The following is a 15,968-nucleotide window of genomic DNA, read 5'->3' as shown; positions in this document are numbered from 1 at the left end:
TTGCCTATTTCCTTGCTGGCCCTGGCTCCTCCTTTGGGGTCTTCCTCTGTGCTTCCTGCCCCGGACACCCTGTCCCTGGTGGCAGCTCCTGCCTCCCTCATAGCCTGGGGATGGGGGTCCCCATGGGCAGGAGGGGCAGAAGGTTACAGACAGTCTCCCCCTGTCCTCACCCTCTTTCCCGCTCTGTCCCCATCCCTGCAGAAGTGGAGGGAGAGCAGGAGGAACGAGTGCCCGGGTGGATGCCAGTTCTCAGGGGCTGGAAGGCAGGGATCCCCACATCTGACTGGTCATTAGGGTCGCCCAGGAAGCTTTGAAACAATACAGGTTTCCGGGTTCTCCTCTAGGCCTAGTTCAGGGTCTCACCCGGGGATGCTGGCTGAGGAGTCTGCGTTCTGATGCTGTCGGCTGGCACGGGTTCCCTCAGACGCACCGCAATGCCGAGGAGAGTGGGCATTTGGGGGGGTGAGTGGTGAGAGAGGAGGGAGGTTAGGGGTGGTCACGACGGTTAGGGGTGTGGGGAGGGAACAGGTAGGGGCCGAGGAGCTGTACACAGAAGCAGCTGAGGCTTTGGTGCCCGTGGGCCCTGTGAGCCCGATTTTAGTGGAAGAGCGGGGGCCTGTTTGGGGGCTCACGAGGAGGGCGGACATGAGACAAGAAACGCGGACCCAGAAGTGTTAGGACACCAGCCTGGCGATGTCCGCGGCCACGGTTTGGTGCTCAGGTCCCCTGAAGGCAGGAGGTGCCCGGGGAGGGTCTGTGGCCGCAGGACCCCACCTCCTGTGGGTCTGCAGCGCCACAAGTGCCGTTCTCCTTGATCTTCTTTCCCTTTGGGATGTTATTCTAGCTGTTAAATCTAAATCATAACATGCACGGGCGGGGCCAGCCAGCTGAGATAATAACAAGCACAGCCATACCCTATGTTTAGCTGGAGAGCTATCTTCCCCCCAGGGAGTACAAAGCTCTTCACAGATGACTTCTGTCCATCCTCTCGACGCCTCGTGACCTGGGGCTCGCTCTTCCTGTTTTGCAGAGGATGTTGAGGCGCAAGGGGCAAAGCTACGTGCCCGTGAAGGCGCTGACGCAAAGGACCCGCATCCCCGCAAAGCCTGTCGCTGGGATCCTTCCAATCTCGGCACGCTGCCGGGGGACCTGGGGTGGGGGACGTGGAGGTAGAGCCCTGGGCTTTGTTTCCATTATAGAAAAGACGGGCCAGGCCCCACTCGGTTCTAGAGCACCAGCTCGTCGGCCTCCATCGTGGGTCCTTCAGTCTTTCTCCAATGCCTGATGCCCGTGCCATCCTGGGGGTGCCCGAGAAACTCCATCTAGGGGCCCGGGAAGTCGAGCGCATCGGAATAGCATGGCCGCGGGGCTGCCTGCGCGGGCTGAGGGCAGGGGTCTGCCATCCTGTGCCTGGCTTGGCTGTAGGCCTGTGTGGTCCGTGGAGCCCAGACAGCCTGGCTCCCCTGAGGCACAGCTTTCTCGTCTTTTCCCTGCATAGGTGTGGATGGACGCAGGCACCCAGATCTTCTTCTCCTTTGCCATCTGCCTAGGGTGCCTGACGGCCCTGGGCAGCTACAACAAGTACCACAACAACTGCTACAGGTGAGCGGGGGCAGGGCCTGAGTGCCTATCCCTCCAGGTATGCTAGAGCAGGGGAGATTTGAGGGTGCGCCAGCTCGTGGATTTCCCTACGCCCCACCTGCCTTCACGCCATTTTCCAACCCCCAGGGCTGCCAGGTGGTGAGAGGAGCCAGTGGCAGCTCGGGCGAGGGATTGCTTCCCCCAGGACGGGACGGTGATGGGTGGCCGGGAACCCCCAGCAGGGCCCAGCCTGGGGCTAATGTAGAGGGCAGTGGGCACAGGTGTGCAAGCAACCCAGCTCGGGAGTGACGTCATACAGAGCCTGGTCCTGTGTGCTCTGTACCTGCGCCCCAGCAAACACTGAATCCCCTCCCTGTGGTTCCCTCAGGCCCACCTGGCTCACGTCAGAGAATTTAAGCCAGTTTTAGTATTAGCTAAACAAAATCACATCATGCATTTCAAAATTGAATTTAGGTGAGTACAGAGCACCTGTTGCTTGGGTTCTCCGTGCCCCTCTGCTCTCCATTAACGTACCGGCATGCACGGGGTCACAGGGGTAGTGTCCCAGGAGGCGCAGTGGCAGCGTGATGGGAAAGGGGAGCTGTGTGGCCATGGGTAATGTTTAGATTCTGTTACTTCCTTAGGGTCTCATTCTTGCAGGATGACCGTGGGTTTAGTCCAAGTCTGAGCCCATGGAGTTGGGGGGACAGAACCAGACCCTTGGGTTCCCTCTGCCCCTGCCAGGCCGGCGGCGTCACCTGGGGTTCCTGCGTCCCGGCCTGAGGCGCTGGCTGCCCCTCTGACCCTCCTGTCCCCACCTCCCCGCCCCGCCTGCAGGGACTGCATCGCCCTCTGCTTCCTCAACAGCGGCACCAGCTTCGTGGCCGGGTTTGCCATCTTCTCCATCCTGGGCTTCATGTCCCAGGAGCAGGGGGTGCCCATCTCTGAGGTGGCCGAGTCAGGTGGGTGGTGTTTTGGGGGGTGCGGGGGGCCTAAGGCAGGGGACTCTGTGAGCTTTGTTTGAACCTTCACCAGCCCGCCTGGATCTGCAGGCATTCCTATTGTCACCTACACTGGGGGTGACCTCTCAGTGGCTGCGTCCTGGGGAGACCTGGGATGGACTTAAACAGCAATTCCAGCTTCAAAAGGCGAACGGATGTGCAGAGAACACTGTCCCCTGCACCCTGGCCTCCAGCTCCTCACCCTGGAAGCAACCAGTGTTACCAGGTTCATGGTTTTACTTCCAGAAATAGTTTAGGCTTTTATGAGAAAAAGAATACACACACATCTGTACGTACACGTTCAAACACGCGTCCGTATTACGGTTTCTGTCTCTTACACCTCGTAACAACCAAGTGATAACGTGCCGTATACATTGTCATGCATCCTGCCGTGTCTCGTTCCCCTTAGCGTGTGTCTCAGAGGTAAGTTAACTCCCGGCACGTGGAGTCTCCTCCTCTAAGTGCCTGCCTTCCCACCACGCGGTGCTGCTCTTGCTTTTAAATAAAATCACAGACGGATCCCCCGTCTGGGTAAGCGGCCAGTGTTTGCCTTGCTCGCCCCCCACGCCTGTGGACCACCCACTTGCACCTGTAACAAGATGATTTTGATCGTGGGGTTCACAAGCTCCCCCCGTCACACAGGGTGCCGAGCAACGGGAAGCTGACGTCGCTGGTTCTTGTTAAGAATGATGGTGTTTCTCTTTTACGAAGCACAGCCCTGTGCCAGGCTCGGTGCCGTGTGTCCGCTGGTGCGTGGGGCGGGTCCCAGCAGCTGGGAGACGAGCGGAGGAGCTGACCACTGTCCCGGGTCCCTCGGTCATACCCTTCCTTTCAAACGAAGCTTCCTATCGAGGACCCGGCGCTGGCATGTGACCTGTTCCTGCCGTTTGAGCCAGCTGAGGGCAGCAGTGTGTTTGAGAGGATGTGTGTCGTGGGTATTCTGAAACTCACGCCAGCTCACTTGCTGTAGGGTGACAGAAAAGGCTCGGGGAGCAGCGGTGGCCAGCGGTGGCCCCAGACCCAGTCTAGTCTTGGAGGTATTTTCTTTGGAACTTTACGGAAACCACACAGCGCTTGCCTTAGGGGGCAGGACGGCTCCAGGTCCGCCGCTCCCTCCTTTTACACTGGGGCAGCTTCACAGGCGTCCGCGGCCTGCCTGGCCCCCAAGCTCTTTGTAAGTTTGAAAGCTCTGGTTTGGGGGCAATAGGTCTGGAGAGTGAGCCCTCAGGATGTGAGGCAGAACTTACAGGAATGCAGGTGACGGACCCCGTCCTCTTCTCTTTGCATATCCCGTAGAATGCTCACAGCCTTCAGGTTCTGTTGCTGCCAGTGAGAAAACAGTGGGCGATGCGCTGGAGACTGGAGACCGGGTCAGGGTTGGGTGGCTTCTCCTGGGTGGGGACGGTGCAGGGGGGTAGCTCTGGGCTTCCGCTGTCCCGTGTCCCACACTGGGAAGCCCACCTTGGGGTGGCACTGGGCCGTGTCCCTCTCTCCCCGCCGCAGGCCCTGGTCTGGCCTTCATCGCCTACCCCCGGGCTGTGGTGATGCTGCCTTTCTCGCCCCTCTGGGCCTGCTGCTTCTTCTTCATGGTCGTCCTCCTGGGACTGGATAGCCAGGTATCGAGAGGTGGCCGCTCAGAGCCCGAGGGACGGTGGTGTGTGTGGGCTGGGGGCTGGGCGAGTGTCAGGCGCGGATGCCCTGCTGGGGAACAAAGGGAGCTTTGGAGGGGGGTCCGCTCCGGGGCTGGCAGGAGGCCGGCAGGGCTGCCCCGGGAGCGAGGCGCCAGCTGGTTGACGGAGCCTCTCGTGAGGGCTCTTGTCCTCCAGTTCTTTGCCCTCTCGTCCAGTTCGTGTGCGTGGAAAGCCTGGTGACGGCGCTGGTGGACATGTACCCCGGTGTATTCCGCAAGAAGAACCGGAGGGAGGTCCTCATCCTGGGGGTGTCTGTCACCTCCTTCCTCGTCGGGCTCGTCATGCTCACAGAGGTGAGGGGCTGGGCGGCTTGCAGGTGGGGCCCGGCGAGGGGGAGAGCTCAGGTGGGTGACTGCCACCTGGCGGGGGGGGGCAGGCTGCTGTAGTTACAGGTCACCGCCTTCTGGGCTTCGGGGCCCGGGGGCTCTGGCCCTTTCCCACCCCAGGAGGCACTGACCACCTGGCTCTGGGCGTGGCGGAGGGGTGCTTTGTCTCCACGGAAGCTGAGAGGTATAGACATGTTGGGCTGGGAAAAATCGCCTCTCCAGCAAGATCCCATGAGCTCCCAGGCAGCTGACCCACGTTCCAGGGACAGACTTCAAAGGCAGAAAGGGCGCCCTGGGGTGGGTGACATTCTGAGTGATGTCTCAGGGGAGGAGGGGGATGGAGCTCATCAGCCTGATGACACCCGTGGTGGCCCCTATCCTGACCCTGTGTCCAAAATGCACACTGTCCTGGACTTCTGGGTCCCCCCCTGCGTGTTCTCAGGGGTGAGCTAACAAGGGCTCTCTCATGCATCTTCCTTCCAAAAACAATAATCAAACATTATTATTGTCCCATGTCTGCCGAGTGCTTTACCGCTTACAAACTACACTGTCCCTTAGTCTCTGTCTCCTGTGACCCTCCCCACCTCTGCTCCGTGCCCCGAGGGTGCCTGTTTCCTCTGGCTAAAGTCCTGTCTCTCTCCTCCCGGGCAGGGCGGTATGTACGTGTTTCAGCTCTTTGACTACTACGCAGCCAGTGGCACGTGCCTCCTGTTCGTGGCCATCTTTGAGTCCCTCTGTGTGGCGTGGGCCTACGGTGAGTGACTCTTCCCGTGGTCCTGCGCAGGGCCCTCGGACAAAAGAGTGACCTCACTGCTCACACCCACCTCCTCCTCAGACTTCTCTCCCTCCCAACCTCAAACATCTCAAGAATCCTACCTACATTGCTACCATTGGAAAAGCCCTCCAGAGGCGGCCTTGTCCACCCTCCTGGTGCTGGCTGCTCCCGGGCCACCCAGGTGGGCCCGTGTCCCCTCCTACCCAGAGCTTTTCAGCCTTTAGCAGCCTTGATCACCAGAAAGTTCCTGCCTTTGCCTAAGCCAGGTTCTTCCCACTGCTGTTTATGCCTACGAATTCCATCCGGGGAAGGCTCTGCTTCCAGCAGGGACTGGAGAAGACAGCCACGATGTCTTTTACAGACTGTCCTTGCCCTTCCTGGTTGGTGTGGTCCCCATCCTGATGCTTTGGATGCTAAAGGATGTCCTTTCTCCCCCTTCCTTCTCTTCTTCGTGGCAGGTGCCGGGCGCTTCTATGACAACATTGAAGACATGATTGGGTACAGGCCGTGGCCCCTTATCAAATACTGTTGGCTCTTCCTCACACCGGCTGTGTGCACAGTAAGATAACCTCCGGGGGCCTTCCCTGGTGGCGCACTGGTTGAGAGTCCGCCTGCCGATGCAGGGGACGCGGGTTCGTGCCCCGGTCCGGGAAGATCCCACATGCCGCGGAGCGGCTGGGCCCGTGAGCCATGGCCGCTGAGCCTGCGCGTCCGGAGCCTGTGCTCCGCAGCGGGAGAGGCCACAACAGTGAGAGGCCCGCGTACCGCAAAAAAAAAAAAAAAGAAAGAAAAAACCAAAGAAACGATGACCTCTGGGAGGAAAGCCAGATGAAGGGAGAGAGATGGTAGAGCAGAAGGGTAGACGGGCCATAGCCCTAGAAGGTACTTACCCGTGGGCATTGAAAATCATTTAGAAGTTTCATTCATCCTCCTGTTGGGTTCTAGAAAATGCCGGCAGGATAGATTCTTCCTTTCCGTTTCACAGAAGGATCAACTGAGGGCCAGAGCTGTCAGACTCAACCCCACAGTGTGAGTCTAATGTGGCAGGTGCATTGGGCTGCTGAGAACAATACCGATAAGCACCGAGATAACAGTAGCAGTTCCAGAGCACTTACTTCCTGCCGGGTACCAAATGCTTTACGCGTTTAACCCAGTCAATCCTCACAAGAGCCCCACGAAGTAAGAATTACCATTATATCCACTTTTCAGGTGAAACGGAAGCCCCAGAGGTTAAGCAGTTCGCCCAAGCTGGAAGGTGGCCGAGAGCTGGGGCTCAAGCCCAGGCAGCTTGGCTCCGGAGTCTGGGCCTGAGCCACTAAGCGCTGCTGCTCTGGCTTTACCTGTGTCAGCAGCACCCGCTGTGTGTGAAGTATGATGAGGCCGGGGCGACCCAGGCATGACCCCTGCCCTCCAGGTGCTCACGGCCAGGCACAGAGCCATGTCCCAGTTGAGGATGCCCAGGGGCACAGGGACCCTGGAGGGACAGGGTGGGTGCCCCGGAAGTACCTCCTGGGGGTGTGGATTTTGAGCAGATGTGGATGGAGTTCGGAGGCAGACTGGCCCAGCTGGTCGGGGGGACCCATGCTCCCCCAGCCGCGTCTCTTCTCCTCTCACCCTCAGGCCACCTTCCTGTCCTCCCTGATCAAGTACACCCCACTGACCTACAACAAGAAGTACCTGTACCCGTGGTGGGGCGATGCCCTGGGCTGGCTCCTGGCTCTCTCCTCCATGATCTGCATTCCCGCCTGGAGCTGCTACAAACTCAGCACCCTCAAGGGCTCTTTCAGAGAGGTAGGGAGCTGGTGGGGAGGAAAGCAGTCAGAGGATGAGCTGGGGTCCCCTTGCTGGCAGGTGGCTGCCTGCCTGGGTAGCAGCTGGCACACAGGAGGGCCAGGGACCCTGGTGTGGGGTCAGAGGGACAGAGGGAGTGCTGAGCAGTCCCAGGAAGAGACAGGATGCCTCCAAGACACCGCTGTGGTTAGGGTGTTGGCACCTGGAGAGCAGGTTTGGCACCTCTGGGGAGGCAGTGATGAGGGACGCTGGCAGACTTGCCCCCTCTCCGGCTCATGACGGACCCCTCCACTCTGCTTGCAGAGAGTTCGCCAGCTCATGTGCCCAGCTGAGGACCTGCCCCAGTGGGCCCGAGCGGAACCCTCTGCCCCGGCCACGCCCAGGACGTCGGAACTGGAGTCTCACTGCTAGGGGGCAGGCCCTGGGACAAGGGGCCAGTGAGCCTGGCTGTGGGGACAGTTGCAGAAGGAAGGCACAGAAGCAGCCCTGCTGTGCTTCTCTGCCCCGCACCACCCGGGGTAGACAAGATAAGAGGGGACATGCTGGAATCCACCTCTGAGCTGGGCATCTCCCACCCCAACTTCCCTGCTCCAGGGGTGGCTGGACAGGTGTGAAAGGCCAGGATCAAGAGCATCCCCTTTGAGAGGGGCCTTGGGAGGTGGGGTGAGGCTGCAGGCGGGGGCGGGGCGGGAGAGCTCTGTTTGGCGCCCTTCATTCCATTAAATCCACGTTCTTCCCACCAGCTGCTAGCAGTTCCGCTTGGTTTCTGCCCCGACCCACCCCCGCCTTGCTGCCTTGCCCACCTCCTCACTTTAAAGTGGGGCTTTTAGGGACTTCCCTGGTGGCGCAGTGGTTAAGAGTCCGCCTGCCGATGCAGGGGACACGGCTTCGAGCCCTGGTCCGGGAAGATCCCACATGCCGCGGAGCAACTAAGCCCGTGCACCACAAATACTGAGCCTGCGCTCTAGAAACCGCGAGCCACAACTACTGAGCCTGCGCTCTAGACCCTGTGAGCCACAACTACTGAGCCCTCGTGCCACAGCTACTGAAGCCCGCGCGCCTAGAGCCTGTGCTCAGCAACAAGAGAAGCCACCGCAATGAGAAGCCCGTGCACCACAGCAAAGAGTAGCCCCCGCTCGCCACAACTAGAGAAAGCCCGTGCACAGCAACGAAGACCCAACGCAGCCAAAAATAAATAAATCAGTTAATTAAAAAAAAAAAAAGGCGATGGAGGGGAGAAGGAGGAGGCACCTGAGCCCCCGCTGGAGGAAGGAGGAGGAGAGCGGCTGGGCTTCTTCCTGCCCGATTTCCCCTGCCGTCTCCTTGCCTTGACCTCGCCTGTCCAAACTGTGTGCGCCCGCCAGGGGCTTGGTGTCAGGGGTACGAGAGCGGGACAGCAGGGACCGCGGGCGGAGCAGGGCACTACCCGGCTGGGCCAGAAGAGGGAGCCGCTGCCTCGGGACCACCACGCTGCTCCGCTCGGAAGGAACATGGATAGATGCGGATGCGGCAGCCCCGGCGCGGCCACGATGGCGGCGCACCGCGGGGACCTCCGCTCGGCTGCGGGGCCTGAGCGCGCAGATGCGCCCAGAGAGGAGCCAGGTGGGAGGCAGAGCCTGTGCGACGTCGGGGTCAGCGGGTCTGGCCTTGGCGCCCCCGCCCCCCGCCCCCGGCTCCCACAGGAGTGCGCCGCAGCCTGGCTCTGGGCAGGTGCCTGGAGCTGGAGCGGGCGCGTGTGTCCGGGGCCCACGGGGGAGCGGGGACACACAGCAGCCCTTCCCCCCGCATGTCTTCCTGTGTCCCCACCTCTGTTCATGTAGCTCTTCTTCCCGAGCTGTTCCTGGGAGGTGCAGGGCATTTCCTGGGCGATTTTCTTACGAGTCAGTTAATGGGAAAATGCACCGAAGTCTTCAGGTTTTGATTCTTCGCCGTTGGGAGAGTTTATTAAAATCGGTGACAGCAGCCCTGCTGTGTGTTGGCCTTGGTGGTTCCTTCCTGGACAGTGGCTGGGCACCCCCCAGTGTGCCAGGAGCAAGGCAGTCCTAAGATGGAAGAAATAAGTCTGCTAGAGAAACGTGTGGGCCTCGAGGTCCCACACCTGGCGTCTCCACCCGTCTGAGGACATTTCCAGGACACCTACTGCATGGTGCTGTGCTCAGGATTCACGAGGAGCAAAGACAGATACATCTCTTGAAGGACAAAGGATGACAAACGCTGTGGAAGAGAAGCAAGGTCTCAGAAGGAATAAGTGGGCGTGGGAAGGATCCTGAGGGTCTAGGGTTGGGGGTCTGGGAAGGCTGTTCTGAGGCTGAGGTATGTCTCTCTCTCCATCCTAGCAAAGTTGCAGGGATCTGCTAGGCCCAGGGAGGGGGGTGCGCAGTTCAGTCACGGTGGTTTGAACCCTATTTCGGAGCTTCGTTGACGGTGCGATACGGTGTGAAAGTAACCCGCTGGCACCGGGATCAGGAGACACAGCTTCTAGTCGTCAGCGGCCTCGGACCTGCTGTGTTTCTTGGTGGAATTCAGGTCTTCCTTTTTTGCAGATGGAGGTAACACTGGGCACCCCGCCCACACACGGGTTTGTTGTAGGGCTGGATGGGGTCACGGGTGTGAGAGCCCAACGGTGAGGTCATGAGACCAGTGGGGGGAGGGCTGATCGGGACCTGCTCTAAAAGCCAGGGGTCACGTCAGGGAACGGCAGCAGGAATACCCAGACGTGGCTTTGCCCCCTCAAAGGGGTAGTGGGGGCGGGGCCGCTTTCTGTCCCCTCTACTGGAGCTCTGCTTGGAAGGGCAGATTCAGATCCTGCAGGTCCCAGGGGAAGAAGACAGAAAAGGAAGGGGAGCCCTTTGTCTAGAGGCCACACCTGTCAGAGAAGAAGACCTTAGGACACATCATTTAGCTTCTATTCACCCGAATTTTTTCATCTGTAAAATGGGCTAACAACTCCTACACTTCAAGGTTCTTGTGAGGCAGGCATAGAGCCTCAGGTCAAGCGATAGCTGGAAGGAGAGAGGAGCGCAGCGGTACCCGGAGAGTTAGGACTGGAGCCCGTGGACATTGGGGAGCCACGGAGGGGGCACTGAACCCGTCAGGCTGCCGTGGAGCCTCAGACCTCAGACCGTGTTCACATCACACCCAGGTCTCAGATCCACACACGTGCGCACACACAGTGCCTCACTCTCCTCAGATGAATGTGCATAGACCCAGACACCACAGTCTGCCAGGCGTACCCCTTTACGGAGGCTGGCAGGCCTGCTTTAGGTCTGTGTGCTCTGTGACCTTGGGCAAGTTCATCGCTCCGATCCTTAATTTGCTCCTCTATAAAATGGGAATAGTAGTATTTACATCAGTGTTGTTAGAGCCCAGTGGAGGGTGTAGGCACAGCTGCCTTGGGGACATATTTCAAGCAAATCCATCCTATTTTCCATGATTCCACCCTCCCCCCACCTCTGCACTGGGCCGTCAATGAAACAGAAAAGCCCAGAAAGAGCTCAGTGACATCCTTGCTGCCCCCTGGACTCCCCAGCCACAGGCGTCAGGTTGCACTAGGCCCCAGAAAGAAGGCTACACGTTTATTAACTAAGCATTTTTGCCAGGAGGCAGGAGAGAGGCGGAGCTAAAGGAACCTGCATCCTGTGGCCTGAGAGTCCTGCTCAGCACCAGCAGTTTTGTCCAAGAAAAGCAAGACCTGAGTCCTTCCAAGCCCTAGTCTATCCCCTGTTTCTGGGAGCCCTTTCAGAAGAGGGAAGACTGAAATCAAAATTCCCCTCAAGTTGCATCCATCCATCCATCCTTCCTTCCTTCCTTCCTTCTATCCATCCTTCCATCCCTCCATCATCCATCCAAATGCCTACTCTGAGCCAGCACTATATTAAGTGCTGGAGGCAGAAACAAAGAATTATGAAAAGTGACCCCTGCCCTCTAGATACTCCTGGTCTGGGAAACAGTTTGCTGCGGTGGAACAAGCAAAGATTTTTGGAGCCAAGAGGCCCAGCTTCAAATCCCAGCTCCCTCATTTACCACCAGTAAATGAAGCCTTAGGACACATCATTTAGCTTCTAGTTGCCCCAGTTTTCTCATCTGTAAAATGGGCTGATAATTCCTACATTTCGAGGTTCTTGTGAAGACAAAATGGGGTGACATGTAAAGCACCTAGGCTGAGTTAGGTGCTCAGGAACTAGGTTCCTTCCACGCCAGGACTTCCAAAAGTGTGCACGGGTTAGAAGATGACTGTGGTGAGGAGAACATTCGACGGGTTTCACTGCAGCAAGATAACGGATTCATTATTTCATCTCGACTCTGGGCCCTCCCCAGTATGGAAACAGGCCTGTCTTAGGTAGGCTTTCCAGGTAACTTAGGGAGCCCTATCTGTTGTAAAATGGGGTCTCCTGCCCCCAAGAGTTCACCAGTTGTTCTGAATGCCCAGTGGGGGCTGAAGCTGCGGGGTTGGGTGGGCTTGAGTGCGGGAGTTCGGGTGTTAGAGGGAGGCGAGGTCAAACACGGCAGCTCTTCTCTCGTGAGGTGGAGGGGAGGTGACATGTGTATCCCCAGGTCCTCGCAGAAAAGCCCCACACACGGTAGGCGTGAAGTAACACTTTTGACTGAATGGCAGAGCTGGGAAATTCACCCTCTGCCCAGCCTGGTTTTCCTCCCTCCGGCGCCCCTTCCCGGAGAGGCTGGGTCTTCTGTTCTGAGTGGCTGCGGCCAGGTAATCACACGGACTTTGTACCCCTCTGCAGCGAGCTGTGCAGTTGACACACGGTGGGGACGGGGACAGGGCATTGCAGCAGCTCGATCACTCCGGGCCCGCCGAGCACAGGGGAAACCGTGTGAATTCGGCCGGGGCCACGGCCCTGCTCCGCCCCAGCCCGCCTGGCTTGCTCTCCACGGGGAGCCTCAGGGAGATGCTGAGAGGGGCCTGAGACACTGAGCGGGGGGTGCTCGATGGAAAACTACAGACTGAGACTTGCGCTCCACACCCCAGCCCTGCGGGGAAGTTCTAGGACACACAGGGGAGGAACAGGCAAAGGGAAATTTCCCTTTCTCTTCACAGCTTCTCCTCCCCCCACCACCTGGGCCCGAAGAAGCGTCTTTATTATCCGGAAGGGGGCACTGTCTGTCCTGAGTGAATGGCCCCGGACGGTCCTGTATGAGCACCGCGAGGACATCTCAGAAACAGCGATGAGGACCCCGTTCTGGAGAAGCTCACCGGGCACGTCGTGGGGGCACAGATATTTATTCAACAAGTACCAGTTCACCACTGATGGCCGTCAGGCAATCAGACAAGTCCCAGCTGTGTGCTGAGTGCCCAGAGGTCCCCAGAGCATCGTCACTGCTGCCTGGGACACTCCAGCATCCCAGCCCCTGCTTCCAGACGACCCTTCAGCAAACATCACCAAGTGCCCTGAAGCACCGACAACACGCTAAGCAGTCTCCCAGACTGCCTTTCGCCCTCCCAGCAACTCTGTGAAGTAGGTGTTGTCACGCACCCTTGACGGGTCGGTAGACAGAGGCTCAGATGCTTGTCTGGCCGACAGACAAAGGAGGCGTCAAACCCAGGCCTGTCTACCTGCAAACCTGGGTCCTTTCTAGGTTCTTGAGGTGTTCTGGCACCTTCTCTAGGAAAATCCCAAGGAAGAGGGTTGTGGCTGTGAAGGTCCAGAGCCTTGCTCTGAAACCACAGAGGGCAGGTACTTGGTGGAAAAGTCCAGCAGTGAGTCACCTCCTCCCACCCCCTCGTCAGCGAGGCCAGTTCCCCTCCCAAGATCTCAGCTTCCAGCCTGGCTGTTGGTGGTGCCCATCCTACCGCCCCGGTGAGAGAGGGCTGTGCCCACCGGAGGAGAAGGAGCCAGCGCCAGAGGGGGCACGGTGAGATGGGGGGGAGGGACAAGGGGCAAAGGTGGGGAGACGAGGGGGGCGTGAGTCTCCGAGCCCAGCTCTGGGGGGTCGTCTTGGGACAGCGCCCGCCCGTGGGGGAGCTCTGGCCGGGAGGGAGGTGGGGAGGGGCTGGGGACAGAGGACTTGACTTTCTGAGCTTGGGTGTTGTAATCCTGGCTCACAAACTTTTGGCCTCAGTCCCTCCTGCTGCTGTGGTATTTCTCTGCCCCTCCACTTCCCAGTACACCAGCTCACACTCGAGTGTGCGCGCACACACACACACACACACACACACACACAGAGTCGCTTTCTGTCTGGGGGTCCCAGGACCACGACTGGATGGGATTCTGAGCTGGGAGGCAGAGAAGGAGCGAAGGTGGGGGACAGTTTCCCTTTCAGGTCGGGTCTCCTAGTGGCTTCCCTGGGACTCTGCTGGGGCCGCGAGGCTTGCGGGACCCGGGGAGCCAGACGGGAGGAGGTGAGCTCCTCGCAGAGGGTGCGGGGTGGGTGGGTGGGGCGACACCTGGGAGGGGGACTGGGTGGCAGTGTGTGTCCGTGCCGTGAGCGGGGCCAGAGGGAAGTCTGGTGTTGGGGAATCCTGGGACAAGGGGGTCACCCCAGCTCCTTTGCACCCTCTGCAGCATCTGAGCTGCTCAGGGACAAGCCTGGCTGGCGGAAAGTCCTGAGACGGGAGGGGGCTGACTCCAGGGAGCAGGGGAGAGAGGAGCGACCGGGCCAGAGAGCGAGAGGAGGGGGAGACAGACGGCGCCCCGCAGCTGGGAAGGAAGCGGCCAGCAGAGGGGCCAGACCCGTCAGCCTCCCCGCGGGCTCCACACAGGGGTGCAGACGGCAGGGCGGCCTGTGCCCGGGGGGCATCGGGGGTGCGGGCGGCCCACGGGGTGTGAAGGACTCAACGGGGGTCATGTGTTGGTGCTGTGCACACAGGTATGTGTGTGCAAGGGGACGTGACGGGAGCGGCAACAGCGTGTGTGCTGAACGGGGAGCTGGTATGTGGGTGTGGGCTGAAGTGGGGCTGGGACGTCCAGGGCCTGGGCCGCTGCCCCCGGGGGCGCGTGGAGGGCAGCAGCATTTCCACCTGTGTCCGCTCCTCCGCCTACCTGCCCAGACCCTGAAAACAATGAATTTGGGGCTTGTCAGCCTCCTGAAGGTTTCCTCTGCTTCTGGAGAGCACTGGCGTGTGGTGAGGTCCAGGCTGCCCCACACCCTGCCCCAGCTTAGCAGAGCAGATGGGCAGCAGGGCAGCTGGTGCTAGGGGTTGGAGAGGTGAGAGAGCTGGCGTGAACCCTCGGGACGGTGGAGACTTCTGAAAGTCATCGTGACTGAGGATAACACTGTGTTTAAGTATTCCTGGCAAACGGGCCGGGGGTAGAAGGGCACAGTAGAGGGGGGCAGGGAGGGGGGCAGGAGGGTGGGGTGCTCTCCTTTGGCCTTTAACCCCCAAAAGGAGAGCTCAGTACAGCTTTTATGTCTAACGTCCTCCTGGAAAGTTCTTCCTTGAGTCTAACTTGAGTCCCGCTTGCTGTAAGGTAAGCCTATTTCCCCTTGACTTGCCATGGCCCTGGGCCAGCTTCCCTTTTCACATGCTCTTGCTTTCATTCTGCCATTCCGGTTTTTCACTCTTACCCATAAATCATGCTCGTCTCAACAGCCTTTTTGAAAAAGAACAAACTTGTCACGTGAAGGTCAGCTCATCTGCGTTCTCTTCTCCTAAATCCTGCGCCCACCCTGGGCTCTGGGCTTTGCTTCCTCAGCCTGTGTTCCCCTCTGGCTTTCCCTTCATTTACTCCTTTCCCAGGTGGGTCTCCCCCACCTCCAGCTGTTGAGGACAACTTGGCCCTGAAACAGCTGCCTCTGGTCTGGGGACAGGGAGGCTTGTCTCCTGGCCACCCCGTTGGTGACCCTATGCTCGGACCCCGAGCTGGGCTACGCGATGGCTTGGCGAGCAAAGGCAGTATCTCTCCTTGTCTTTTACGGATCTCATGCGTATACCCTGCCCTCCCAACACCACAGTTGAGTAGGGGTCATTCTCTCTTTCAGGGAGACTTAAAGCCCAGAGAGGAGGTGTGAATTGCCTAAGGTCACACAGCAACGTGGCCGCTCAGCTCCCCAGTTACTGTACTGGTAAGTTTGTTCAAACCATTCAAAAATGGTTTACTGAGCACCTGGGGGTGTCAGGGCCTGTTCCCTAATCTCTCTGGGCTTCATTTCCTCATTTATAAAACGGAGTTAATAGTAATTCTTCAAATATTTTTATGAAGATGAAGCTTAATAATGCATGTGAGGATGTGTGTGTTGTCAGCACCGTGCTGACTCAAATGTCAACTTCTTTTTTTTTTTTTAACCCTTTTACTTCAAAGGACAGGGACACAGGGGCTGGTATGCTGTTTCAGTCCTCCCTTTTCTCTGATACCCCTCAATCTTGAGGGGAACAGGTGTTGGACAAGAAATGGAGTCAAGTTTTTTGTTGTTGTTGTTGTTTGGGGTTTTTTGGCCGTGCTGTGCAGCACGCGGGATCTTAGTTCCCCAGCCAGGGATCGAACCCGTGCCCGCTGCAGTGGAAGCGCGGAGTCTCAACCTCTGGACCACCAGGGAGGTCCCCCGTTAACTTCTACTATTACCAGCCAGGTCTGGACCAGACCTTGGGTCTCCTGTTGGATGCTTCTTCATCCATGTTTCTGAGTCCATTCATTCATTGGATAATGATTCAGGGGTCAGTCCTCAGAGTCCCCCAGCCGCAATTCTGTAGCAGTATCCACAGTTGGTTCAGGTGCCCCAGGGGCCAAACCGCCCCGTTCTTTCCACCTGAGGCTTGGTTCTCAAAGCCCCTGGGGTGTGGCTGATCTCTCTGAACCTGGAGCTCTCTTTCCTTCCCTTCCTCCCCCGCCCCTTCCTTTATATCAGA

At 58.8% G+C, this 15,968-nt stretch overlaps 1 protein-coding gene across 1 annotated transcript in view; it reads left to right on the top strand.

The window, feature by feature from the left end:
- The window catches only part of SLC6A13 (solute carrier family 6 member 13), a 35,528-nt gene extending 27,819 nt beyond the window's left edge, over window positions 1-7,709 (top strand). The window contains exons 10-17 of the mRNA XM_033867219.2: window positions 1,499-1,602; window positions 2,419-2,543; window positions 4,086-4,198; window positions 4,429-4,566; window positions 5,251-5,353; window positions 5,833-5,933; window positions 6,995-7,165; window positions 7,469-7,709. Of these exons, the coding sequence (XP_033723110.1) occupies window positions 1,499-1,602; window positions 2,419-2,543; window positions 4,086-4,198; window positions 4,429-4,566; window positions 5,251-5,353; window positions 5,833-5,933; window positions 6,995-7,165; window positions 7,469-7,576 (963 nt within the window). The 3' untranslated portion in view covers window positions 7,577-7,709. The remainder of the gene's footprint in view (window positions 1-1,498; window positions 1,603-2,418; window positions 2,544-4,085; window positions 4,199-4,428; window positions 4,567-5,250; window positions 5,354-5,832; window positions 5,934-6,994; window positions 7,166-7,468) is intronic.
- Window positions 7,710-15,968: the final 8,259 nt, after the last annotated feature.

This window comes from Tursiops truncatus, chromosome 11 (assembly GCF_011762595.2).
Source record: "Tursiops truncatus isolate mTurTru1 chromosome 11, mTurTru1.mat.Y, whole genome shotgun sequence".
NCBI lineage: Eukaryota > Metazoa > Chordata > Mammalia > Artiodactyla > Delphinidae > Tursiops > Tursiops truncatus.
This window is presented reverse-complemented; position numbering and strand designations above follow the sequence as displayed.